This window comes from Rattus norvegicus, chromosome 16 (genome assembly GCF_021556685.1).
Source record: "Rattus norvegicus strain SHRSP/BbbUtx chromosome 16, alternate assembly SHRSP_T2T, whole genome shotgun sequence".
In the NCBI taxonomy this organism is placed as follows: Eukaryota; Metazoa; Chordata; class Mammalia; order Rodentia; family Muridae; genus Rattus; species Rattus norvegicus.
In genome coordinates, this window is record NC_141549.1 from 19430861 (window position 1) to 19457923 (window position 27063).

The 27063-nt window shown below is 51.4% G+C and overlaps 1 protein-coding gene across 1 annotated transcript; it reads left to right on the forward strand.

The window, feature by feature from the left end:
- Nucleotides 1-283: 283 nt before the first annotated feature.
- Ncan (neurocan) lies at nt 284-26568 on the forward strand. Its single transcript, NM_031653.2, is given in 15 exon segments — nt 284-352; nt 4637-4716; nt 5646-6044; nt 8762-8936; nt 9033-9160; nt 9464-9757; nt 11019-11615; nt 12923-14116; nt 17485-17601; nt 19023-19136; nt 19549-19707; nt 20837-20919; nt 23226-23370; nt 23903-24085; nt 25105-26568. Coding segments are annotated over 14 exon segments (3792 nt in total). The 5' UTR covers nt 284-352; nt 4637-4643; the 3' UTR covers nt 25236-26568.
- Nucleotides 26569-27063: the final 495 nt, after the last annotated feature.

The window sequence follows — 27063 nt, forward strand, 5'->3', positions numbered from 1 at the left end:
AGGCTCAGTTTCCCCACCTGTAAATTGGAGCAGGCAGCCTCACGAGGCATACTGGAGCCATTTAATGGGATTCCTAAGAGCGCAAAGAGAGTGGGGGCGGAGTTAGGTGTAGCCAGCCCCTGGACTGTGTCCGGACAAACGTGAAAGGAATCTCAGGCAGGGCAGCCCCCCTCCCAACGCAGATGGAGGCCAGGAGCTGCGCGTGCGCAGAGCATCCCTGTGGTCCTTTATAAGTGAGCAGGCTGCGCCTGGCGTGCGAGCGCCTGGACTCTAGGGCTGAAGAAACACCGGAGCCAGGCGTCGCGTCCTTTGTGCCCGGAACCGTGGGGATGTGTCCGCGCTAAGGAGCCAGGTGTGGGGGGCCCGGCAGAGAGGGGAGCAAAAGGAAATTGGACTTGGGGAGGACTGACCAGAATGAAGGGGAAGCCCCCCTCCTCAATGGGGATGGACAGGGAATGATGGGGGAGGGGAACCAAGTTTGGGGGTCCCGAGAGCATGAGGGGCGGCCTTAGGGGTGTTGGGAATGGAAGGGAGTCTTGAATGAAAAGACAACCCTATCCCTGGTAGGGAGGATCCCTGGCTGCATCTAGTTCTCTGGATCGAGCAGGAGGCTCTGGGAGCTAGGGCTAGGGGAGGGGCACCCCGAGTTTGGAGAAAAGACAAGGGCATCCTGTTCATGACCCAGGGAATCTTTAGACTGGGTACCCCAGTATTTTAGCTGTGACACGCCGGGAATTTGAAATGGAGACCTCCAATTTACACATGAGTGGAAGGCTGTGGTGAGGAGGGGGTCCCCGATTTAAGAGTGTGTGTAGCTGAGTCTCCTCCCTGGGAAGGGAAGCCAGAGGTCTCTGTCCTCTTACTGCATCCTGAGCTAAGGAGGAGGCTCATACAGGCATCCTAAGGGGTGCCCTGTTTTTCTAATAGATGAGTTGGGGTGCAGTCTCTTTACCCAGTAAGCATGTTTGCTGTTCTGGCTAATGCTGGATGTGGGTTCTTGTGTGCCCCAAGATGGATGTCCAGGACCTGGATGGACCCTGTGAGGGGACAGGATTCCCCCATATGCCGCAATCTCCACATCACCTCAGCCCTCCACCCCCGTGCTTCACCCCAAGTCTGCCTGTATGATGCATTTTAAAAACTCTCTTTGGGTGGCCAGGTGCTAGAAGGGAGGGGACCCAGCACTTGGGTATAGGAGTGACCCCCGTGCGTACACCACAGTGTGGCTTTGTTCATTCTAAGTGTGTTTGGGACGAGGCCAGGCTGAGGCAGTCCAGGGTGGGTGATGGCTCAAGCCAGGCATGTGGGGACCAGTTAGGAAGGTATGAGTTCATACGTTGGCCCCTGGACATCCCTACAGGGTGACAGGGGAGGTTTTCTCCCCAGGCAGCGGGGGTCTGTGTGTGTCAGTGAGCCACGAGGAGAGGCACGTTTGGGGTCTTCTGTGACTGATATAACTGACAACAGTGTCTTTTGTTACAAAACTATGCCGGGGGCCACATTACCAGTGGCCCTTCATCGGTCACCAAGGCCACACGCATCCTTTTCCGTACGTCCCAGGGCTGGTGTGGCAGCCTGTGGGAGGAGCCAGACCTGGTGGTTGATTCGTTAGGGGCTTCAGCAGAGGGCTCCAGACCGTGGGCGCCTTTGTGTAGAGGCCGTACAACCTAGCCAGGCGACATCGGCATGGTTCTCTTTGTTAATGTCCCCGGAAGTCTGTGTGTGTGTGTGTGTGTGTGTGTGTGTGTGTGTCTCCTGAATAGGAGGAGGGGACTCAGAGCATGGGGGTGCAAGGCTGAGGGGTCACAGTAGGAGGGGCATGGCTGGGGTGGAGACCCTCCCTTGGCTCCCTTTCTTCTCCAGTGTTCTATGCTCACGCCTGTGCACACAAATCCAGGGTGAGTCTTGGGCTGTGAACCCTCAGTGTGTGCAAGTGCATATGCATGAATGTATGTGGCTTTTCCCCCTGGGACCAGAAATCCTTCTGGGGCTGATGTGCCCACATCACAGGGTGCCGACATAGGCACAGATGCACATTGTCACACATGCAGTGACACTAGATGACAAGTGTCCAACTCCATCTCAGTGGATAGACGAGAGACAGGGTGGGGGTGGGAATGGAACAGGGGTACAAACACACGGGAGCCTGTGAATGTGCCTCCCCTCTCCCCTGCAGGCCCCTGCTTGCATATACATGAGGCTGATGCATCATTCATGAGGGGGTGGGCCCAAACCTCAGCCTAAAAGCTGCCACTCGCCTCGGTGGCCCAGGGGAGGAAGCATTTTAAGAAAAGGGTGTGTGGTGTGAGGATGTGAGGAGAAGGGTGAGGGGGGGTGTTTGGGGAGGGAGAACCAGGAAACTAACAGTGTCTGTCACTGTGTTGGGCTACCTTTGGGTATTTTTAGGGTGTTCCCAAGGCTTTGTGTACAAAAAGCTGTTTTTAAAGGTGATATATCACAAGTCTTAGCACATTTCTTCCTGATGACTTCAGAGGGTTTGTGCTAAATGAAGCTCATTTTACAGGTGGGGAAACTGAGGCATGGGGCAACAAGGCCTCTGGGGAAGAGTTGCATGGTGGGTAAATAGAGTGTGACATGGATTCTTTTTTTTCCCCCTTTGGGGAGGGGTGTTTCTGAGACATCATTTCTCTGTGAGTAGCTCCTTCTGTCCTATAGAAATTCTGTAAACAGGTTGGTCTGCAACTCAGAGGACCACCTGTCTCTGCTTCCCCGGTGCTTGGATTAAAAGGGTACACTATCACAACCAGCTAGAGTTTTTTCCTTTTTCCTTTTCTTTTTCCTTTCCTTTTTCTTTTTTCTTTTCTTTTTTCCTTTCCTTTTTTTCTTTTTTTGAGGCTAGGTCTCATGTAGTACAGACTGACTTCAAGCTTAAAATGAAGTTCAAGGTAGCTTCAAACCCTTGATCCTCCTATCTCCACCTCCAAGTGCTAAGATAAGATGACAGACTTTGGCCACCACAGCCAGCTGAACTCAATTATGTGGAGAGGGTTGGGAAGAAAGAAAGAAAGAAAGAATGAAAGAACACATTTTCTGGCTTTTATCCCTCCTAAGATGGGGTGATTGTAGGCACTAGGGTACCCCACACTGGCTTAGGGTTCCTAGATGAAGAAATCGGGACGGCCTGGATTGGCGTTAGAGTCTGTGGACATTTACAAGTTGGTAGCCTGTGCTCTGCTCTGCAACCCAAAGCAAACAGCGAGCCCTCTCTGGGTTCAGAAGCAGGTTGGGCAGAGAGCCCCCGCGGTACACCTCATAGTTCAGCACCAAGGACAGGTCCTCGACCGGCTTGCTCTTTTGCGTCCGTAGAAACAGGGAGGGCTGAAGGGAGCTGAGCGCATCAAGGCCTCTCTCTAGAGACCCCGCCCACAGGGCTTGCTCTACTTTGAAAGGCTAAAGGACAAGTTTGCAGGAAGCCCTCAGACTCTCCCCTGAGCTCTTTGAACCCCTGCAAGAGGCCTGAGTTGAGAGAGGGGCAAAGTTTTGTTGAAGAATCCTTGGAATAAATGAATTTCAGGCACCGGAAGAAGACCTTGCTCATAGTAAGTGCTCAATAACCTGCCTACTTTATGCCAAGTGGGGCATGGCCCTTATGGAGGGGATAGCCCCAGAGCAGAGGAAGCCACATCTGTGGACTGTATGCAGTTAGTTGGGAGGATTGAGCTTGGGGGAGACCCTGGGCCTCCCCAAAAGGATGAGGACCCACTGCTTCCCTTGGGCGCTCCCAATCTGATGGCAGAAGCTGACTTGAAAGACAGAACTTGGGGTTGGGGATTTAGCTCAGTGGTAGAGCGCTTGCCTAGCAAGCGCAAGGCCCTGGGTTCGGTCCCCAGCTCCGAAAAAAAAAAAAAGAAGAAGAAGAAAAAGAAAAAAGAAAAAAGAAAAAAGAAAAAAGAAAAAAAAAGAAAGAAGAAAGACAGAACTTCAGCCTTGGCAGTGCAGGGTTTAATGACAATATTAGCCACGGCTAAAATGTTCTCCTTCAAGCCAAGTTGCTCAAAGCATTGTGTGTAAGTTGACTCATTCATCCCTTCCAGTCAGCTGTTGTCCTCATCTGACCCATGAGGAAAGAGAGGCAGAGAGAAGCTAAGCTGCTTGCCTAAAGTCACAAAGCAAGGAAGAGGCACAGCACAGAACTTGCTGTGCTCATCAGGTTGGGCTGAAGCTGCCTCCACTCCTCCAGGGCCGAGACGTGGGGCCATAAGTGTGAGCCGCCAACCCTAGCATGGAGGGCTGTGCAGGATTGCAGTCTGGCCCTCCCAGGTGCTCAGTGGGCTCTGGGTTCTGAGGCTAGAGCTGGAGGACCCATGGGAGCGTGGCAAGGGCTAGGAACAGAATCCGAGGCTATGGAAGCCTGGGAGGTGCCCAGGGCCAGAACCCAGGGCCTCTTGTGAGCTCAGCAGGTGTGCCACCACCAAGCCACACCCTGGCCTCTCTGCTTGATTCTGAAGTGAGATGCTTTGGGTATGGATCCTGCTTGGCCCCTGCTTCCCTTACTCAGCAGCCTTCAGCAACATGCTGGTTCTAATTCTTCTTAGGGCTGTGTGGTTCCTCCATGTTGAATGTTTGGGCGTGTGGGTGCCATGACTCACCTTCCCTCCCTCTCCTTTGCTCCTAGCTCCAGTATGGGGGCCGAATCTGTCTGGGCCTCAGGCCTCCTGGTGCTGTGGCTGCTTCTCCTAGTGTCTGGGGATCAGGGTGAGTGGGATTTACAGGGAGTGGGGAGTCTTTTCAGTCTACAGCCATAGCCATGGGTCAGCGGGATGGGATGAGGCTTTTTATTCTAGAACCTTTTTCTACTGCGCCTGTAGGTGGGTCTACAATATACAACAAGAATAGCTGAGGCCAGCCTTTGAACAGTCAAAAGAGAACAAGATACCTGAGAGGTTATTTTTAGTTATAACCAGCAGAGGCTGGAGGTTCCCGCCTCTCACTGTCTTATGCTGAACTGATCTGAAAAAGAAAGGTGGGAGACAGAGACAATAACACGGGGGTTGATTGCTGATTCTGCTATGGGTGGGACAAGGGAAAGAAGATCTTTGTATCTTTCCTGGAGTCTCCCTAAGGGTGGTCAGGAGTCAGATTTTATGAATCCCTTAGTTTGTTTCTTTGTTGGGCTGTGGGCAAGAATATTTATTTCTCTGAGCTTCAGTGTCCCCAGTGTCCTAAAAGAAGACAAGACATGGACTGGATGGTTCAGTGGTTACAGACACTGACTGCTCTTCCAGAGGTCCTGAGTTCAAATCCCAGCAATCATGTGAGGCAGAACCATGAATGACTTGGTTCTAGGAGTCCCTTTTGCACAGTGACATTGTGTGGGCAGTCTTGCCTCTCTGACCTTGGTCTCTCTGTAAAGAGGTGTTAATAAAGCTGAGTTTAGTAGCCCACGCCAAGCATCCCAGCACTGGGGAGGCAGAGGCAGGAGGATCTCTGTAAGTCGGAGACTGGCCTGGTTTATATGAGCTCCAGGATAACCAGGACTACATAGTAAGACACTATCTCAAAAAGGGAACCAAAGTATTAGGGAGAGAAAAAGAATAAAACACTCACTAAAGCAAGAAATGTAGTGTCTTCAGGCTGTCCTCCCACCCCCCACCTTTGACTCAGGTCCTCTCTCTCCATCCCAGACACACAGGACACCACCACCACGGAAAAGGGGCTTCACATGCTGAAGTCGGGGTCAGGACCCATCCAGGCTGCTTTGGCAGAGTTAGTGGCCCTGCCCTGCTTCTTTACCCTTCAACCACGGCAAAGCCCCCTGGGAGACATTCCTCGGATCAAGTGGACGAAAGTTCAGACTGCATCAGGCCAGCGACAGGATTTGCCAATCTTGGTGGCCAAAGACAATGTGGTGCGTGTGGCCAAGGGCTGGCAGGGACGGGTGTCATTGCCTGCCTATCCCCGGCACAGAGCCAATGCTACACTTCTGTTGGGGCCACTGCGAGCCAGTGACTCTGGGCTGTATCGCTGCCAAGTGGTGAAGGGTATCGAGGATGAGCAGGACCTGGTAACCCTGGAAGTGACGGGTGAGTTGGGGCAGGTAATGGGCGTGGTCAGATGTGAAAGGGGAGGGACCTAGAACGAAGGAGGAAGGGTTAAGACTGAGAGGAGGGGGCTGGAGAGATGGCTCAGCGGTTAAGAGCACCCGACTGCTCTTCCAGAGGTCATGAGTTCAATTCCCAGCAACCACATGGTGGCTCACAACCATCTGTAAAGAGATCTGATGCCCTCTTCTGGTGTATCTGAAGACAGCTACAGTGTACTTATATATAATAAATGAATAAATAAAAAAAATTTAAAAAAAAAGACTGAGAGGAGGGGCCTAAGAATCAGGGGAAGATTCAAAGGAAGGAAGAAAGCTGGAAAAAGAGGATCTGAGGATAAGAAAAAGTGCCTAGGACTGAAGGAGAGGAACCAAGGATAAAGGAGGAGAGGCCAGAGTTAAAGGAAGAGGAACTGAGGATGGATGGAAGGGGCAAGTGTGGAGGAGAGAAGGGGTCAAGGATGAAAGAGGCGAAGAAAAGGGGGTAGGGCTAAGGTGGTAGGGGAAAAATTAAGACAGAAGGGGAGGGGCTACAATGGTAGGGGAGTGGCTAGCACAGAAGGGGAGTGGCTACAATGGTAGGGGAGTGGCTAAGACAGAAGGGGAGGGGCTACAATGGTACGGGAGTGGCTAACACAGAAGTGGGTAGGGAATAAAAGGGAGCAGCCAAACTATGAAAGGGGAGAGCCTGGCTGGGGATTTAGCTCAGTGGTAGAGCGCTTACCTAGGAAGCCCTGGGTTCGGTCCCCAGCTCAAAAAAAAAAAAAAAAAAAAAAGAAAAAGAAAAAGAAAGGGGAGAGCCTGGTGATTATGTGGGCCTTGTAGGACTGAAGAGAAGATATTGGGATGGAAGGAGAGAGGCTGAGGATGGACAGGGAAGACTTAGAATGGGAAAGGAGGGACCGAGATGGAAGGGGAGGGGCTAAATCAGGACGGGATGGAGTAAGCCTGAGGCCAATGGGGTTCACTTTAGAAGTATAGGGCTCCCCTCAGGTTTTCTGATATTCTGGACCCAGGCTCAGCCCTTTCTCAGGCTTCTTTATAGCAGAGAGGGACCAGCAGCGCTGCAGGACCTTCATCTAAGCTGGACTGTAACCCCCTTTTAAGACCCTTTACCCTTGATTTACCTACGCCAAAATTATTAGCTTTCCATCAGAATACGAATATGTCCATGTAGTAGTGCACTCACCTTCTACATTTTAGAGTCTGAGGCAGGAGAGTCACCAAATATCAAGGCCAGCCTGGACTATGAGACCCTGTCTTGAAACACAGTGATGCCAGGCCGCTAAGGTTTTGGTGGTTAGAAGTCCTTATTTCTCCTCCAGATATGAGTTTGGTTCCCAGAACACATGTCAGGTGGTTCCAAGGGCTCTGCTAACTCTTCCCTCATCATGTATCACACACATATACACTCATACACAAACACATATATATATACAGACACATACACAAGCACACGTACACTCGCACACACATGCACAGCACACGGGTGCACAAAATGAAAACTGCAGTGGCTCAGGGCTAGAGAGAGATGGCTCAGGGGTTAAGAGCACTTGCTGCTTTTCAGAGGGCTTGAGTTCAGTCCCCCTCATGGCAGCTCACAAACGCATAATTCCATTGTAGAGAACTCTGTGCACTGGACAGCAGCAGACATTCTGGTACTCATTTACAATAAAGGAAGTAGACAGCCAGGTGGTAATGGTGCATGCTTTTAATCCCAGCACTTGGGGGGCAGAGCCAGAGGATCTCTGTGAGTTCAAGGTCAGTCTGGTCTACAGAGAGTTCCATGGGGGTTGGGGATTTAGCTCAGTGGTAGAGCGCTTGCCTAGCAAGCACAAGGCCCTGGGTTCTGTCCCCAGCTCCGGAAAAAAAAGAAAAAAAAAAAAAAAAAAAGAGAGAGAGTTCCGTGACAGCCAGGAATAAACAGAGAAATCCTGTCAAGAGCATTTCTACCCAGATTATCTGCTAAATTCCACTGTAGTTTCTGTTTTCCCAACAGGAGAAAAAAAAAAACAAACAAACCAAGCTGTGGGGGGTGGGGGGAGGGGCTGTGGGGGTGAACTCAGTAAGCAGCAGCAGGTGGAGCTATGTGAGTCAAGGCCTAGCCTGGGCTACATATTAAGACCCTGTCCCAAAAACAGAACTGAAGCCTAGCAGTGGTGGCATATACTTTTAATCCCAGAGGGAGGCGGATCTCTATGTGTCAGAGTCCTCAGGTCTACAGAGCAAGTTCAGGACAGCTAGAGAAAGCCTTTTGGAAAGACCAACCAACCAACCAACCAAAAGCAGAAATGAGTTAAGGGATGAGAAGGCGGATGGAATGAGTTCCAAGTCATTCTTCACTACTCATGCACACATGTACATGCACACAGGTACACAAAATTTAAAATGCAGTAAATCAGGGCTGGGGAGAGTTGAAGTTGGAGGCCAGCCTAGGCTACATGAGGCAATTTTTTTCTTTCTTTCTCTCTGTGTGTGTTTCATTGTTGGTTTTGTTTTGAGACATCTTCATTCTGTGTAGCCCTGGCTGGCCAGAAACTCACTCTGTAGACCAGGCTGGCCTCGAACTCAGAGATCCACCTGCTGCTGCCTCCCGAGTGTTAGGATTAACAGTAAGAGACTCTGACTTTAGAAAATGTGCTCAAGGGAGGTCTTTTCCCTAAGATTTCCCTCTCGAGCCTCGTGGCTGTTACCCCACAGGCGTCGTGTTCCATTATCGGGCGGCCCGGGACCGCTATGCGTTGACCTTCGCTGAGGCCCAGGAGGCTTGTCACCTGAGCTCCGCTACCATTGCGGCTCCAAGGCACCTGCAGGCTGCGTTCGAAGATGGCTTTGACAACTGCGATGCGGGCTGGCTCTCAGACCGCACGGTCCGGTGAGGGGGTGAGCGGGAGGCATGGGACTGGGGTTCGCTCCTGGACAAAGAGGCTCCAGGAACACAGGGCGATAGCCACTCCCCTCGCACGGTCAGGTACCCGATCACTCAGTCGCGTCCCGGTTGCTATGGTGATCGCAGCAGCCTGCCAGGTGTCCGGAGCTACGGGAGACGCGACCCGCAGGAACTCTACGATGTCTACTGCTTTGCCCGCGAGCTAGGGGGTAAGGCAAGGCGCGGCTGGGAGCCTGTCGCCACCTATCCTTGAGTGCTCTCCCACGCCCCGTATTTCCTTAAGTCCACACGAATCTCTCCGAATGCTCAGTGTCCTCCAAAGCTGCACGTGGGACCTGGTCACCTCTCCCTGAGTGTCAGGTGTTATTCCAGCCCCCAGTCCTGCTAAGGTCCCCTCAAATCTCTCCAAAGTTGGAGCCACGACTTGGGCCACCCATCTCCGGAGCTCCCTATCCAAAGGTCCACGCGTCCCTCCTCCTCCCACCCTTCTGACCGCTCTCTCCCTCTCCCAGGTGAAGTCTTTTACGTGGGCCCCGCCCGCCGACTGACCCTGGCGGGGGCGCGGGCACTGTGTCAGCGTCAGGGTGCAGCGCTGGCCTCCGTGGGACAGTTGCACCTGGCCTGGCACGAGGGCCTGGACCAGTGCGACCCGGGCTGGCTGGCAGACGGCAGCGTGCGCTACCCGATCCAGACTCCACGGCGGCGTTGCGGGGGCTCCGCTCCAGGTGTGCGCACAGTGTACCGCTTCGCCAACCGCACTGGCTTTCCTGCGCCAGGAGCCCGCTTCGACGCCTACTGCTTCCGAGGTGCGTTAGGACGTGCCCCTGCAGGTCATGCCCTAGAGCCATCGTCTTGGGCCACTCTTCGTGGGTGTATGTCATCCAAACAGGTTAACAGTTGAGGGTGTCTGATTAAGCCATGCCCCTCAGAGTGGTCCCTGCCTGACCACAGACGGTCCAACCTCTGAAACTACCCGTTGTACCTGTGGGTGTGTTCCCTTGGACCGCAGCCCCATCAGGAAAGCTTAGTTAGGGCTGTGCTTCATATCACAAGGCCCCTGAAGGTGCCTCGTGAAAGCCACGCCTCCATTGGCATTTCTCCTTCCAGACCACACCCCATAATCTGCATTGGGCGGCACAAACCACATCCCACTATTGTGTTTCCTTGAATCAGGAGTTTCTGAAGACCACATGCCCTGCGAGTAGGTCCTCTCCAAATCATGTCCCTCGACAGGATCCTTGTTGGAGACCACATCTCATGCTTTAACCCATAACCCCTAAGAGGACCGTTGATGATGAGTGTGTTCTGTGGGTGTGTCTACTGTGGTCATGCTTCTAGACGGAGGCAAGCGAAGGCCACATTCCTACCAGCATTTATTTATTTATGTTTTGCTTGAGACAGGGTCTCACTATGCAGCCCTGGCTGCCCTGGAACTCATGGGGATGCACCTGCCTCTGCCTCCCAAATGCTGCAGCTTTTGCCCTCAGGCCCAGAAACTTTCTATTTGTTCTCCAGCTATGGCTGCAGTTCACTTGGTAGATCACATACCTAGCAAGACAAAGGCCTGAGTCCCATATCGATCACCAAATAAAGCCAGGTGTGGGGCTGAGCGTCTGGGAGAAGGAGGCAAAAGAATCAGAAGTATTAAAGGTCACTCTTGTACCCAGCACTTGAAAGGCTGAGGTGGGAGAATCTCTGAGGGTTTGAAGCAAACCTGGGCTACATGTTGAATTCCAGGTGAGCTTGGGTAACAGACAGACAGAAGACAGAGCACTAATGGGTGGAGCTCTGCCTCTTCCTCTATGGGCTCCGCCCTGGGTGGGTCTTATCTGTCTACCTGTCCCCACACCACACCACTCCTCACTTTTCCATCTCAGAGTTCTACCGGTGAACCCAGCTGCCTCTGATGCTCACATGACTAGCTGACCTGACCTTGACCTGCACATTCTGGGCAGAGACCACCCAGAAAGACAGATGCCCAGATGTGGCAGGCTAGGATGTGCATAGACAATCATGCAGGAATTTCCCAGCATGCCCGGGCCCACACCTCTTCTGCTTTTTCTATAGCTCATCACCATACACCACAACGTGGGGACTCCGAGATCCCCTCATCTGGAGATGAGGGGGAGATTGTGTCAGCAGAGGGGCCGCCAGCCCCAGAACTAAAGCCCAGATTGGGGGAGCAGGAGGTGATAACACCTGACTTCCAGGAACCTCTCGTATCCAGTGGAGAAGATGAACCCCTAGATTTGACAAGGACACAAGCATCTCAGGAGACGCTCGCCTCTACCCCAGGGGGTCCCACACTGGCTTCATGGCCCTCTCGGGAAAAGTGGCTGCTTACAGGTGTCACAAGCTCCACGGGTGTCCCCAGCCCCAGCAGCCTGGGAGTAGACATGGAAGAGACAACACCCTCAGGCACACAGGTAGCCCCCACCCCCACAATGAGGAGGGGCCGCTTTAAAGGGTTGAATGGTCGACACTTCCAGCAACAGGGCCCAGAAGACCAGCTTCTGGAGGCAGCAGAGGCCAGTGCCCAGCCTCCCACCCTGGAAGTTACTGCTGACCACATGGGGCCTTCTGCAGCCACAGAGGCCTTGGAGAGTGACCAGAGCCACAGTCCTTGGGCCATTCTGACCAATGAAGTGGATGTGCCAGGGGCAGGTGAGTGACCTGAGGAGAAAGGAAGGGTGAGCACAGCCACACACCATTCTAGCAGCTCCCCGAGGCTCCTGCCTCCAAGTCCCTATTTTAGTTTGTGTGTGTGTGTGTGTGTGTGTGTGTGTGTGTATACACATATGGCTGAGTTTTACTGTGTGTGTGCATGTGTGGGGTTGAATATTCATGTGTGCATGCACACAAGCTCTCAGAGGTGGACTTCAAGTGTCTCTTCCTTTATGACCCTTCATCTTGGATTTTGAGACAGGGTCTCTCACTAAAACTGGCACTCCGGCTACACTGGGAAGCCTCCTGTATCCATTCCCCTTTTCACTGGAATTAAAGCCCTGTGCCCAGCTCTTATGTGGGTCCTGAGATCCAACTCAGATCTTCTTTTTTTTTTTTTTTTTTTTTTTTTTTTTTCGGAGCTGGGGACCGAACCCAGGGCCTTGCGCTTCCTAGGCAAGCGCTCTACCACTGAGCTAAATCCCCAACCCCAGATCTTCTTGTTTTTACAGCAAACACTTTACCCTCTGACCCATCATCCCAGCCCCTGAGTTTTATGGGTTTTTTTTTCCCTTTTTTTTTTTTTCAGAGCTGGGGACCAAACCCAGGGCCTTGCACTTGCTAGGCAAGCGCTCTACCACTGAGCTAAATCCCCAACCCCTGTTTTATGGTTTTTTAAAAGATTTATTTATTTATTATCTATAAGTACACTGTCATTGTCATCACACATATCAGAAGAGGGCATCATCCCCAGCTCCGGAAAAAAAAAAAAAAAAAGAACCAGAAGAGGGCATCAGATCCCATTACAGATGGTTGTGATCCACCATGTGGTTGCCGGGAATTGAACTCAGGACCTCTGTAAGAGCAGTCAATGTTCTTAACCACTGAGCCACGTCTCCAGCCCAAGTTTTATGTTTTGAGACAGAGTCTCACTCTACCTGAGGCTGGCCTGGCACTCATAGCAATCCTCCTGCTTCGGCCTCCTAAGTGCTAGATTAATAGGTGTGTGCTGACATACTTGGCTTTTATTATTTGATGGAGGAGGGTATTAAGACAACTTCTTATGTAGCCCAGGCTGGCCTCTAAATTCTTTGTATCCAAGGCTGACTCCAGATTTTCCTGGCTCCTCCTGTGTGTTTAAGAGTCTCATTCAGCCACACCTAGCAAGACGTGTTTTTGGAGCCTGTGTCTCTGTGTAGTGCAGAGTGGCCTTAAATGGTCATCCTCCTCTCTCAGCCTCCCAGGCGCTGACACAGGTGTGTGCCACCAGGCTTGCTAACTAACTGTAGCTCATTTTGATGTCACAGGCTCTCTTGGCAGCAGGAGTCTCCCAGAGTCCCGGAAGTGGTCCCCGTCGCTGATTTCACCCAGTACTGTCCCGAGCACTGACAGTACTCCTGGCCTGAAGCCAGGGGCAGATGAGGCCCCTGGTGTGAAGTCAGCCATCCACCACCCACCCTGGTTGCCCTCAGAACCCGCTGTCCCATCCTCCATTCCCTCAGAGGCCCTAAGTGCTGTCTCCCTACAGGCATCCCCTGGTGATGGCTCTCCAGACTTCCCCATTGTAGCCATGCTTCGAGCCCCCAAACTGTGGCTTCTGCCACACTCTACACTCGTCCCGAATGTGTCCCCAATCCCACTCTCCCCAGCTTCTCCACTCCCCTCCTCGGTCCCAGAAGAACAGGCTGTCAGACCTGTCAGCTTTGGAGCAGAAGACCCCGAGACCCCATTTCAGACCACCATGGCTGCCCCAGGTGAAGCCAGCCACGGATCCCCTGAGGCAGACTCCATAGAAATCGAGGGGATCAGCTCCATGCAGGCTACAAAGCACCCCATCTCTGGCCCATGGGCTTCTTTGGACTCCAGTAATGTGACAGTGAATCCTGTCCCTTCTGATGCTGGCATCCTAGGGACTGAGTCTGGGGTCTTGGACTTACCAGGGAGTCCCACATCAGACGGACAGGCCACTGTGGACAAGGTGCTGGCCACCTGGCTACCACTGCCTGGCCACGGACTGGACACTGGCTCCCAGTCCACACCCATGGAAGCCCATGGAGTAACCATGAGTGTGGAACCTACAGTGGCTTTGGAAGGAGGTGCCACCAAAGACCCAATGGAGGCCACCATGGATGTGGTCCCCAGCACTGTTGATGCCACTTCGGGGTCTGAACCCAAAAGTTCCATTTCTAGCACCCATGTGGTTGTGACTGCAGCTGGGGCCCAGGGCACACCCACACTGACCCCTACAAGCTCTGAAGGTCAGGTGGTGGCCCAGGAGTCACTGGGAACCCTCACCAGTCTGCCTTCTCATCCCTGGTCATCTCTGGCCTCCAGCATGGACGAAGTGGCCTCGGTTTCCTCAGGAGAACCCACAGGGTTGTGGGACATCCCCAGCACTCTGATACCTGTGTCCTTGGGCTTGGATGAATCAGACCTGAAGGTTGTGGCTGAGAGCCCAGGCTTGGAGGGCTTCTGGGAAGAGGTGGCCAGTGGGCAGGAAGGTAAGTTCTGAATTCTCCATCTCTCCTAGTGTGGCCAGGACCTGGGGACTGGAGGCTGGGGGTTCCCTGAGCAGAGGAAATTCTCTGGTGGGACTGGAATTTTCTAACAAAGGATGATGCCTGAGGTCAGAGGTCAGGAGGCAGGTTTCATCGAACCTTTCTGTGTTGTGTTGTGCTATTATTGTTCAGATAGGGTTCTCTGTGTTGCCAGGCTGTCCTGAAACTCACTTTGTAGACCACACTGGCCTTGAACTCACAGAGATCCGCCTGTGGCATACACCACTTTGCCCAACTAACATTGGGACTTTTAACATTGAAAGCATGTGGTCATTGGTTAAAGCATGGGCCCCAAGAGGTGTCAGAGGATTGGATTTGGAAAGTTCTGTGTTCAAATGTCCAGATCACTTTGAAAGGGCAGCGTGATACAGAGGGTTGGCCTTGAATGATTTTCATGTTTTGAGAAGCCAGCTGGATCTGGTTGTATCCCAGGCAGGGAAGTAAGAGCAGGATATGGTTCAAGCAGTATCTAAGATAGACGATAAGAACCACAGCTGGGGGGTTGGGGATTTAGCTCAGTGGTAGAGCGCTTGCCTAGGAAGCGCAAGGCCCTGGGTTCGGTCCCCAGCTCCGAAAAAAAAGAACCAAAAAAAAAAAAAAAGAACCACAGCTGGACTGACCCAGTCTGGAGATGGCAGGGACTGGAGCCAAGGAGAGGGCAGTAGGCAAGAGTCAGCTCAGTGACCAGTGGCCATTGTGGAACCCAGGTTGGCCTTATGGTGGTGGCAATCCTCCTGCCTCAGCCTTCGGAATGGTGAAATAACAGGTGTTTGCCATCATACCCAGTGTCTTAGTCATTGTTCTATTTCTGTGAAGAGGACACCGTGACCAAGGCAACTCATAACGCATGTGACTGGAGCTGCCTTACAGTTTCAAAGGTTTAGCTATCGTCATGGCAGCACACATGGTCCCGGGATTGAGAGCTACATCCTGGTACATATGCAGACAGAAGAGAGCTGGGCCTGGCATAGGCTTTTTAAATCCCCAAGCCTACCTCCAGGGACACACTTCCCCCAGCAAGGCCACCCTCGAGATCTTTTTCCATTTGTTCAAAGGGTTCCAGAGCCCTGGTGACTGAACATTCAAATATATGAACCTGTGGGTGGGGCCATTCTCATTCAGACCACCACGCCTGGCTTGTTTTATAAAGTCATTCATTTCTTTATGTGCACGCAGGTGTATGTGTGCGTTTACATATGAACATGTGTTGGTGCACATATGAACACATGCATGCACGGTCCATGGGGGCCTCTCTTCAGGTACTGTGTGTGTGTGCATGCACATGCATGTGTACCTGCTGCTGTAACACTCTTGTGAAGACCGGGGGATAACATTTGGGAGAGGGCTTCCTCCTCCCACCATGTGGGTTCCAGGAATCAAGCTTGGGTCATCAGGCTGGGCATTGTCATCTGCTGACCCACCCTGCCAGCTCTCCAAAGCTCTCTGTCTTCTGTCTGTTGGCTAGTAGGTGAGCCTCCGGAACCTTTGATCTCCATCTCCCCAGAGCTAGGACCAGAGGCGCATACTGAAGGGGGTTTACCTGCAGATGTGTGCACTGCATGTTTGCCTAGTGCCCGTGGAGATGTCTTAGAGCCAGAGCTATGGATGAACCAGTGTTCATAACCCCCAAGTGGATGCTGGGAATCAAACCTCTAAACTGTACTTAACTGCTGAACTTTCCGTTCTCACCCCCACCTCACCTGTGAGACAGGATCTCACTATGGAGTCCTGGCTGGCCTGGAGCTTGCTACATAGCTCAAACAAGCCGGCTTCTAATTCACACAGAAACCCATCTGCCCGTGCTTCCAGAGCGCCTGGATTAAAAACCACGCACCATCAGACCATCAGACCCGGCTGTAGCCAACTATTTTGAAGTGGGTGCAAGGGCTTGAACTGAGGTTTGAGCTGTCTCCGCAGCTTTTCCTCCTTTTCGGAGACAGGGTTTCTCAATCTGTAGCCCAGGCTGGCCTAGAGATCTTGCTAACCCCTCTGCCTCAGTCTCCTGAGTGTGGGGATCATGGACATGTGTCCCCATGTCCAGCCAGCTTGACTTAACTTTATAACGTCTCATGGGACAAGTTCTCATTTGGTTCTCAAGTGTTCGTGGGGAAACCAAGGGAAGGGGAGATCTGAGCACCTAATACATTCATGCAGTTGTGGCTGGAACTGGACATGGAACAGAAAAACAAACAAAAAATAGAGCTTGTGAGTTGGGCTTGGTGCATGCCTGTCAGCCCAGCACTGGGGAGGAAAAGGCAGAGGGTCAGAGTTCAAAGTTGTCTCAGCCAAGGAGTGAGTTCAAGGACAGCGTGGATTACTACATGAAACTGTAGAAAGGAGGGAATCAGGAAAGAGGGGAGCAGGAAGGAAGAAATGAAAAGAGGAGGAAAGGATGAGAGAAGGAAGGAAGAGGAGCTTCTGTCCCTAAAAGTTAAATGAAGGATCTGCAGTCATAACTCGGGGGGGGGGGGAGATGACCCTGCAGGCAGAAGGTGGCTGTGGTGGTGGAAGGATAGTGAGACACCCACAGCACAAATGCTAATAAAGACAAAAATACACCAAGTCGGCTGAGTCAGCGCCAGCCGTGGGCAGGTGTAGTGGCGGGGACACCTGGTGGCTGTCAAGTGTTGCTTATTATCCTCTGTTCCAGACACACTAGCACAGGGCTGGGGCTTCAGCAAGCACATCACACAGACCAGAGCCTGCTGTCTCCCAGTGTCACTGCCCCAGGGACAGATATCAGTCACTGCAGGACGACCAGCCACCTCCAACCGTTCAGTTAGTAATGATTGTGTGTCTTGAAAGCTGATAATCTAGAGCAACCTCTGAGTGGTCGAGCTGACACGGGCCTCGCAGGACTGTATGCATCACCTCATTTTAATTAATTCAAGCATGAATGAGGGGAGTGGCCACCATATGGAATGTCACTGCTCTCGGGCAAGATGGAGACAAAAGCAAGAAGTACAAAAAGGAACCTGGCAGGGCTGGTGAGAGGACTCAGTGGGTAAAGGAGCTTGCTGCTAAGCCTGAGGGCATGAGTTCAAGCCACACGACCCACATGGTGACAGAGAGAATTAACTCTTACAACGTGGCTTCTGGTCTCTGGGTGAACCAATCTAATATGGCCTGGGAGAGAACTCTGCCCTGAGCAGGGTGTCCCACAGACAGAGTGGTAAGGTCTTTAGCAAAGCATCCGACCCACTCATTGGGGAGGCAACAGAGGGGACTCCACAGACAAGGAACGAGTTCTGGATTCTATGAAAGATGACATAGTGTCCAGTCCATCCTCACACTGCCTGTCCACCCCACAGATCCCACGGATCCCTGCGAGAACAACCCTTGTCTGCACGGGGGCACCTGCCGCACAAATGGCACCATGTACGGCTGTAGTTGTGATCAGGGCTATGCTGGGGAGAATTGTGAAATTGGTAAGTGTCCCAACCCAGAGCACTGCTCTGTCCCTTGTGAGTCCAGGTGAAACACCTGAAATTACCTGGGTTTAAACTAGATAGCTGGGCTGCTCTGTCCTAGAGGATTAGCTCAGGACAGCTACTCCCCACCATTAGGATTAGGGGTTAGGAAGGGACAAGAAAAGGGTCAGATGCTCCCCATCCAGCAAAGGCCTGTGGGAGACTGCCCTCATCCAGGTACACAGGATTACACTGTGTACCTGGATGAGGGTAGTCTCCCACTCACCTTTGTACCACTCACATTGCTAAAGATGAGATTACATTAAATATAAATGGTGTAAAATAGAAATAAATACATCTAATTTGGGTCCAGCTAATTCCAGTTGCGTGAGATCCAACACCTTCTTCTGGCCTCTGTAGGCAATGCACACAAACGGTACCATGGACACATAGGCAAAGCAAAACAGCCAACTATGTCTGTGCTAGGAATTGAACCTGGATTCTCTGGACCTTAACCTCTGAGCCATTTCTCTAGCCCTTGTGGTGTAATTTCTTGATCACTGTGCATCCGTTGCTTGACTTCACAACCCCACTAGGAGTTACAGAGTCATAACTGACAATAAAACTGAGGGTGAGGCATGGGAGCACAGCCCCAAACCCCAGTACTCAGGAGGCAGAGGCTTGTGGATCTCTATGAGTTTAAGGCCAGCCTGGTCTACATAGCATGTTCCAGGACAGCCAGGGCTACAGATAAAGAGATCCTTTCTCCAAAACAAAGCAAACTCACACAAAATAAATAAATGTCTTTTTTAAATATTTTAAAAATCCAAATGAGTTTAAGTAACAGATGCACCATGTGCACACACACACACTCACACACACATGCACACATACACACATGCACACACCTGTACACACACACTCACATGCACACACATGCACACACACGTACATACGCACAGGCACACACACTCACACATACATGCACACACATACATGCACACCTACTCTCATACACACTCATGCACACACATACATACTCTCACACACATTCATGCACACACACTCTCATACACACTCATACACATGCTCACACATATACTCATGCACACTCATACACGCACACACACACACACACAGGGGGTTGGAAATTGTTTTGGGGGACAAAGCATCTGGGTTTGTTTACAAATACTGCCAGTGGGGCCCTTGCAAGTAATGACTTTTGGGCTGTGGTACCCCGAGTGCCTGAGTCCCATTCTTCTACCCCCCACGGCACCTGCTGTCATTCATGTTCACCAGTGTCATAGCCGAAGGGCAATCCCTATGGGCAGGCGTCCAGGGGACGGGATGGTTAGAAGGACCTTGACCCATCTTCTACCTGTGGGTTGGGATCTGAGTAGAGACTGACCTCTGACCTCTGCCCATTGCCTGCTCCCCAGACATTGATGACTGCTTGTGCAGCCCTTGTGAGAATGGGGGTACCTGCATTGATGAGGTGAATGGTTTCATCTGCCTCTGTCTCCCCAGCTATGGGGGCAACCTGTGCGAGAAGGGTGAGTCCCCGCCTGGCACACATTTAAGTCTTGTCTGGGTCTGGCTGAGTCCCACGGGGTGTAAATTAGCTTTATTTTATTATTTATTTTTGTGTTCTTACATTTTAAAATTACATTTTAAAAGCTTCTGTATTTCATGCATGGGCGCATAGTGGGTGGGGGTGGGGAGCATGGGCATGCGTGGTAATGTGTAGAGATTGGGAAAGATGTTCAGGCCTCAGCTCTCTCCCTGTCTAGTCAGCTCCTCAGGCTTGGTGGCTATCACCCTTACCTACTGAGGTGTCTATTTCATTTAAGATTTTTTAATCAATGAATTCATTTTATGTGTATGGGTTTTGTGGCCATATGTCTGTCCGGGTATCACGGGTGCCGTGGTGAGCAGCCCCCCTCATGCTCTCCTGCCGCCCCCCAGACACAGAAGGATGCGACCGTGGCTGGCACAAATTCCAGGGCCACTGCTACCGCTACTTTGCTCATCGGCGGGCCTGGGAGGACGCAGAGAGAGACTGCAGGCGCCGAGCCGGCCACCTGACAAGTGTCCACTCCCCAGAAGAGCACAAGTTTATTAACAGTAAGGACAGGGTAGTGGGCTGGGGTCGGGACTTGTCCTTTGACCAATGCACCACCCAGAAGTCCTGGAGACAGCACCTTACCAACTCCCTGCTGCCTCCCGGATGGCGCATGTGTCTGGGGAAGCCTGTGTTAGTACACGGATGCTCCCTAAGTGTTCTTTGCACGCATGTTATCTTCCCAGCTCCTCGTCAGCCTGTGACTGACAGGTAAGGTGTGTCATCAGGAGGTGACACTCACAGGGGGCCAAGGAGCCTGACCATCAAGCACGTCGAAGTAGATAATCCGTGACCGGATGCCTCCATTATTTTTATTCCATTGTATCATTCCATATTATTTTGAACACTCTAGGAATTGACAAATAGAATAGAGTCCGGGTGGAAGCTGGGGAGCCCTGGGCCTCTGCAGTGATGTACTTTAGTCATCGTGGGTTTCCTCACGTGGCCCTGACCCTGTGGACGTCCTCTTGTTCATTGTGTAATTCACTATGTCCACCCAGCTCACTGCCCATTGTCTGAACTGGCCTTTGGTTCCCTGATGCTCTAGCCCTCCTGCCTCAGCCAGCCCTGCCCAGGGTGGCCTCTGTCCCCCACTCCTGCCTTTCGGAGAGACCCAGCCAGGACTGTGCCTGTTCTCGCCCCTGCTGCATTGGTCCTTGCTGACTGCCAGGTTCCCCTTCCCTTACATCTGTAGCCAGGGTTGGACAGGGCTCTGGGCCTCCCTCAGCTCTGCAAGCCCCCATTCACTACAGCACTCTGTAACACACTGAACCTGTGCAAACTGTGGCTGAGGTGGGGCTGTCTGTCCGCCCGCCATCCTCCTCCTTCCCACCCATCCAACTAATTCTTGGTCACCCCTAATTCTGCCCTTTCACATCCTTCCAACTCAACCCCCAACTTCTGGTCCTTTCTCTGCTACCTCACACTCAGGTCTCCAGACTCATAAGCCCATGCTTACTGCCTATCCCTGTCTTGGTCATCCACCTCATTCATTTTCCCTGCCGGCTCCGCCCTTTGTGATTCTCGCCAGCCTGAGACTCCTCCAGCCCCCTTTAGGCTGGGAAGGAGAAGAAAGTCTCTCCCCCTTCACCCCGGGGCAGGTGCACACTGTCACAGCCCCTCTCCCAACAGGTTTTGGACACGAGAATTCATGGATTGGCCTGAATGACAGGACAGTAGAGAGGGACTTCCAGTGGACAGACAACACAGGACTGGTGAGTGGCAACTCCTTGATCTCAAACTGCTGAGCCTGTGGCCCTGCCCAGTGGCCTCAGTTTACCTTCCTGTGAAGCAATCACCGGTGGGCATCATAAATCCTCAGAAGCAGACTGGAGAGATGGCTCCGTGGTTAAGAGCACTGTCTGCTCTTCCAGAGGTCCTGAGTTCAATTCCCAGCAACCACATGGTGGCTCACAACCCTCTGTAGTGGGATCTGACGTCCTCTTCTGGTGTGTCTGAAGACAATGACAGTGTGCTTACATTAAATAAATAAATAAATAAATAAATAAATAAATAAATAAATCTTAAAAAAAAAAAAAGTCCTCAGAAGCTCTGAGGCGTGGCTTGGAAGAGGAAACCCTCCTAAAATCCCTCTGTGAGGGGCTGGGTATGTAACTCAGGGGTGGAGCCTCTACCTAGAATTCCCCAGTGAGGATTAGCGTGGCTAATCCTGGGTTCTGTCCAAACACTGTAAAATATAAAGATATACATACCACTGTGGTTACTGTAGTACGCGCCAGACTTCCTAGTACCTGGGGAGCCTAGGCAGGACGATCACCAGCAGTCTGAGCTTTACCCTTGGTTACGAAGTGAGTTGTAGACCAGTCACTGTTACACAGGAACACCTTGTTTCAAAAAGCATCAGTAAGCTGAGCAACAGGTTAAAGTCAGCACAGGGTCAGACTCCATGAGAGGAAACCTGCTGAGGTGCTGTGGAGTGGGGGTGGGGCCATTAGGAGGCCTTGGGAGATGTTTGGTTTTTTTTTTTTTTTAAGATTTATTTATTTATTATATATAAATACACTGTAGCTGTCTTCAGATACACCAGAAGAGGGCATCAGATCTCTTTACAGATGGTTGTGAGCCACCATGTGGTTGCTGGGAATTGAACTCATGACCTCTGGAAGAGCAGTCGGGTGCTCTTAACCGCTGAGCCATCTCTCCAGCCCAGGTTTTTTTTGTTTGTTTGTTTTTTTGTTTTTTTCTTTTTTTCCGGAGCTGGGGACCGAACCCAGGGCCTTGCACTTGCTAGGCAAGCGCTCTACCACTGAGCTAAATCCCCAACCCCGGCCTTGGGAGATGTAGCCATGTGGGGGTGGAGCTGTGCCATGGGTTGGGTGGAGCTACGGGTGGGGCTTGGAAAGTAGGCGGCATGTGCTGGGTGCTGGGTGCTGGGCAGGCAGAATAAGGAATTATTTTTTCCTGGATTGGTGTAGAATTTTGGCTTGTCGTGATGAAAAATTTCTAGAAATAGATACAGTGGTAATGGTTATACAACACTAAGAATGGGAGTGACGCCATGAACCATGGCTTTAAAATTCCTTACATGGGATCGGATGAGACGGCACAGCAGGTGCAGGCCGGCTGCCCAGCCTGATAGTCTGAGTTTGATCCCGGGGGACTCACATGGTACAAGGAAAGAACAGACTTCCAAGGGTGTCTCTGACTTCCAAAGGTGTGGGTGTGCATGTCCCTCCTCTGAAATAGTTTTTGAGTTGGGGTCTCTCTGTGTATCCCTGGCTGTCCTGGAACTCACTCTGTAGACCAGGCTAGCTTTAAAAAGAGATTTGCCTGCCTCTGTCTTCCAAATGATGGAATTTAAAGTGTGTGCCACCATGCATGGCTCAAGTGAATAATTATGTTTGTGAAATTTTATTTACTTATTTAATGTGTGGGAGTGTTTTTGCTGGATTGTCTGTGCACCATGTACATGCAGAGCCCTCTGAGGTCAGAAGAGGGCACTGGACCTTCTGAAACTGGAGTTACCAAAGGTTGTGAGCCACTATGTGAGTGCTGAGATTTGAACTTAGGTCCTCTGAAAGAGCAGCCAGTGCTCAACTGCAAAGCCGTCTCTCCTGCCCAAATTTTAAAAATGTAATAATACATTTAAAGACAAGACCAACACAATTTGTAAGATATCCATCCCCTCTTGCTTCTGGTGAGTTCTGGCCTTGCCCACTCTGCCAACAAGCATCCCCACCATCTGGCACTGTCTCCTTCCCTGCCCCTGGGCCTTTGCAAGTGTTGTTCCCTATGCTTGGAAATCCGTTCTGCACCTGGGTCCCCCTCTGCTTTAGTGCTTCCTGTTGCCTTCTCAGGGAAGCCCTCCTTTACTTCCACACTGAGGGTCAGCATTTCTTCAACTAGTTACCTAATGCTGATGTGCATGGGAACCTGGGGAGGGGGAAGGGGTAGTAAAAGAAGGGGGCACTGATTCTCATCTTGGAGGGGTTGACAGCCAAGCGAGTGACCCCCAACTAACTCTCTCTCTCTCTCTCTCTCTCTCCCCCCCCCCCCAAAGCAATATGAGAACTGGAGAGAGAAGCAGCCGGATAATTTCTTCGCAGGTGGGGAGGATTGTGTGGTGATGGTGGCGCATGAGAATGGACGCTGGAATGATGTCCCCTGTAACTACAACCTCCCCTACGTCTGCAAGAAGGGTACAGGTACTGCACACTTCTTTCCCTGTTGTCCTTCCAGACACTTGTAGTTGTTTTCCTGTGACCTGACCTTTTCCCAATTAGTGCCTTGAGGTTATTGATTTCTAAGAACTCTTTGCATCCGAAGGAAATAATTTGTAGGCATTCTGTCCATTTTTCTTTTCTTCTGTGGTTCAGTTTTTCTCTTGTGCCTTATGCCCTAGGGAGTGGGGTGTGTCCCGAAGATTCTATCCCTACCTTAAGGGGCTGCTGGTTTAGGTAAAAGGCAAGAGATAGCCACCGTCATTTGTAGTTCTCTGAGCTGAGAGCTATGCAGAGGGAGGGACCTGATCACATGTGGAGGATTCTCATCCTAAAAGATGTATCACTGGTTTACTCTCACCTTCACCGACTTCCTTTTGGTTCTTTTTTTTTTTTTTTTTTCGGAGCTGGGGACCGAACCCAGGGCCTTGCGCTTCCTAGGTAAGCGCTCTACCACTGAGCTAAATCCCCAGCCCCCTTCACCGACTTCCTTAACCAGAGATTCCTCTGTCCCCAGTGCTGTGTGGGCCCCCTCCAGCAGTGGAGAATGCCTCTCTTGTTGGTGTGCGCAAGGTCAAGTACAATGTCCATGCCACTGTGCGATACCAGTGTGATGAAGGATTCTCCCAGCACCATGTGGCTACCATCCGATGCCGAAACAATGGGAAGTGGGACCGGCCTCAGATTGTGTGCACCAAGCGTAAGTGCCATGCCTGATGAAGCATCTGTAACCCCAGCAAGCTGGAGGCTGAGGCAGGAAGATTACAAGTTCGAGGTCAGCCTAGGTGTAAGACCCACGGGAGAAAAGAAGCTAGGCTGAGGCTGTGACTCAGTGGGTAGAGCCAGGGTGTCCATTTCTAGCATAAGCTAGGACTGGTGGCAACACCTGTCATTCCAGCACCCAGGAGGTGGAGGCAGGAGGATCAAAAGTTCAAGGTCATCCTCTGCTACATAGTAAATTTGAGGCCAGCCTGGCCTACATGAGGTCCTGTTTCAAAAAAAAAAAAAAAAAAAAAAAAAAAGTCTTCCTGGTGATAGAACCTTACAGATAAGTGAAATATTACCAGCCTTCTTAGAGCTGCTGTTGGTATGCTCAATTGTTTAGTTTAGAGACAGAATCTCACATAACCCTGGTTGGCCTCAAAGTTGGGATGTGTAACCAAGCCATGTTTACCAGACTCCCAGTGCTGGAGTGACAAGTACACCCAAGTCCTCACACCCTGTTCTCAGCTGCTCTGAGGCTGGTGGAAAGAGGCCAGCCTAGGTTACAAAGTAAGACACACAGCATTCAGGGATGTGGCTCTCTTGGTAAACTAAGTCAAATTTGTCGTCCCTGCTAAGATGTTTTTTTAAAAATATTTGTTTATTTATTATATATGAATATATTGTCACTGTCCTCAGACCCACCAGAAGAGGGCATCCAGTCCCATTACAGATGGTTGTGAGCCACCATATGGTTGCTGAGAATTGCTCAGGACCTTTGGAAAAGCAGTCAGTGCTCTTAACACTGAGCCATCTCTCCAGCCCCACCAAGATGGCTTTTGTTTTGTTGTGTTTTGTTTCTCTGGGGTTATTGAAAAAGGGTCTCACTGTGCAGTTCTTGCTGGGCTTGTCCTCCCTGCCTCTGCTTCCCAGTGTTTTTCTCTTTCCATTCCTGTGAGGAAACCAGTGACATCCAGTCAGCCATCTTCATCCTTCTCATCTCTCCCATCCCTGCAGCCAGGCGGTCACATCGGATGCGTCGACACCACCACCATCCACACCGGCATCACAAGCCACGCAAGGAGCACAGAAAACACAAGAGACACCCAGCGGAAGACTGGGAGAAAGATGAAGGGGATTTCTGCTAACGATCCAGACTAATCAAGCACAAGCTCCCACACCTCCTCCAGAGCATTCCCCTGGGGACCCAGAACCCAGACAGCCACCAGAGAGAGGGTGGGGACACCCTGGAGCCCCACACCCCTGCAGTCGGTCCTCTGTACAAAGCTCAGATCACCCTCTCCTTCCTTACTGAGGTCCTCCTGGCAGGGGTGGCGGGACCTGAGAGGCCATTCTGGTCTGGCTGAGCCCTTAGGATTACTTCCCAGCTGTCAAAGGGAGTCTCGAAGTCTGCATCCATGAGGGGCAAACAGTATGTCTGTGGGCGCTGGGTAGTGACTTTCACACCAGAGATTCAGGCTTCGTAAACAGCGGACTATACTGAATCCATGGCAAACCTTTGGTTAAAGTCACTGTATTTGAGTGGAGGACCAGCAGAGCAAACAGGATGCTCTGTGGTCCCCTGGGATCCCCTAAGGGCAGGCTTCCATCCCTCCGTCTTTCTTTTTTCCCTTTCTCCTTCCTCCCTCTCAATTCCAACACTGCCAGGCCTCAACCTAGGCTGGCCTTGAACTGACTATTGTAGAAGGATGTCCTTGAAGTCTCAATCCTCCTGCCCCTGTGCCACCATGCCTACCTGGTTTATTTGGTGCTGGACATGGAACCCAGCGCTGGGCAAGTGCTCTCTCTACTAACCAGCTCTGGTCTTTGGTCTTGGTGCAGACCACTAAATCTAGTGTGGAACTCTTGTATATTGAATTTTAGTGATGTCTCTTAGCCTGGCCTCCGTGGCTTCCTAGGGGAGGTTCCTCAGAGCAATGGGGGTGGGGAGGGTTACTCTATTGCTGACTCCCCACGTCTAGTGCAGCGCTGAGATCTGGTGGTTCTATTTTGGGTTGTTTTTGTTTTGAGACAGGGCCTCACTGTGCAGCTCTAGCTGGCCTGGAACTTGCTATGTAGACCAGGCTAGCCTGGAACTCAGCGATCTGTCTGCCTCTGCCTCTCTAGTTACTATGCCCAGCCTTCTTTTGTTTTACTGACCTAGGATCTCTATAGCCCAGGCTGGGTTTCAGTCCACAGCGATCAGATCCTTTCTCAACCACCTAAGAGCTGAGGTGACAGGCACACCATCACGTGTGGCACTTTTGTGGGTTTGTGATGGCAAATCTCCCACACCCATGTGTCCAGACGTGAGACAGCAGAGTAGAGTGTACTGGATGCTGCTGTATCCCTCTCCTCCATCTCTCAGGGAGACAGACAACCTTCTGCCCGGACCAAGATGCTGCCATGTTTTCTAACCCAGAGCCTGTCTTTACTAAAACCCTCTCAGCAGACCTCAGTAAATCTCCTGCCTCAGATCCCATCCCTACCCCACCCCACTTCCGTTTCCGCATCCTGCCTAACTGACTTAATGCTTACAGTGTTCGTGGTCCTATGGTAGAGAGAATGCTCTTAGAATCAACACACGCACACGCACGTGCGCATGCGTACACACACACACACACACACACACACACCCCTTCTCTCCTGGTTTTACATTTTTACAATGTGACAGAATACACTTGGCATTCCCTCTCCCCAAATGCACCCCAGAAAGACTTCCCAAGCCAGAGACAGAGTCCCTCACTCAGAGGAATTTGTTTACAGAGCTCATGTAGTCTGGGTGGAACCTGTGAGTTTATGTTAAAACCACATGGTTCTGGGGTCCATGCCCTGCTCTTCCTAAGTAAGTGTTTACTGAGCCTGCATCTCTCTTGGGAGGTAAAACCACTACGTCTGAGCTCAGCCCTGTGGGTAAAGATGCTAGCTGCATAAGCCTGAAGAAGTCAGTTTAATACCTGAAACCCTTGTTTCAAA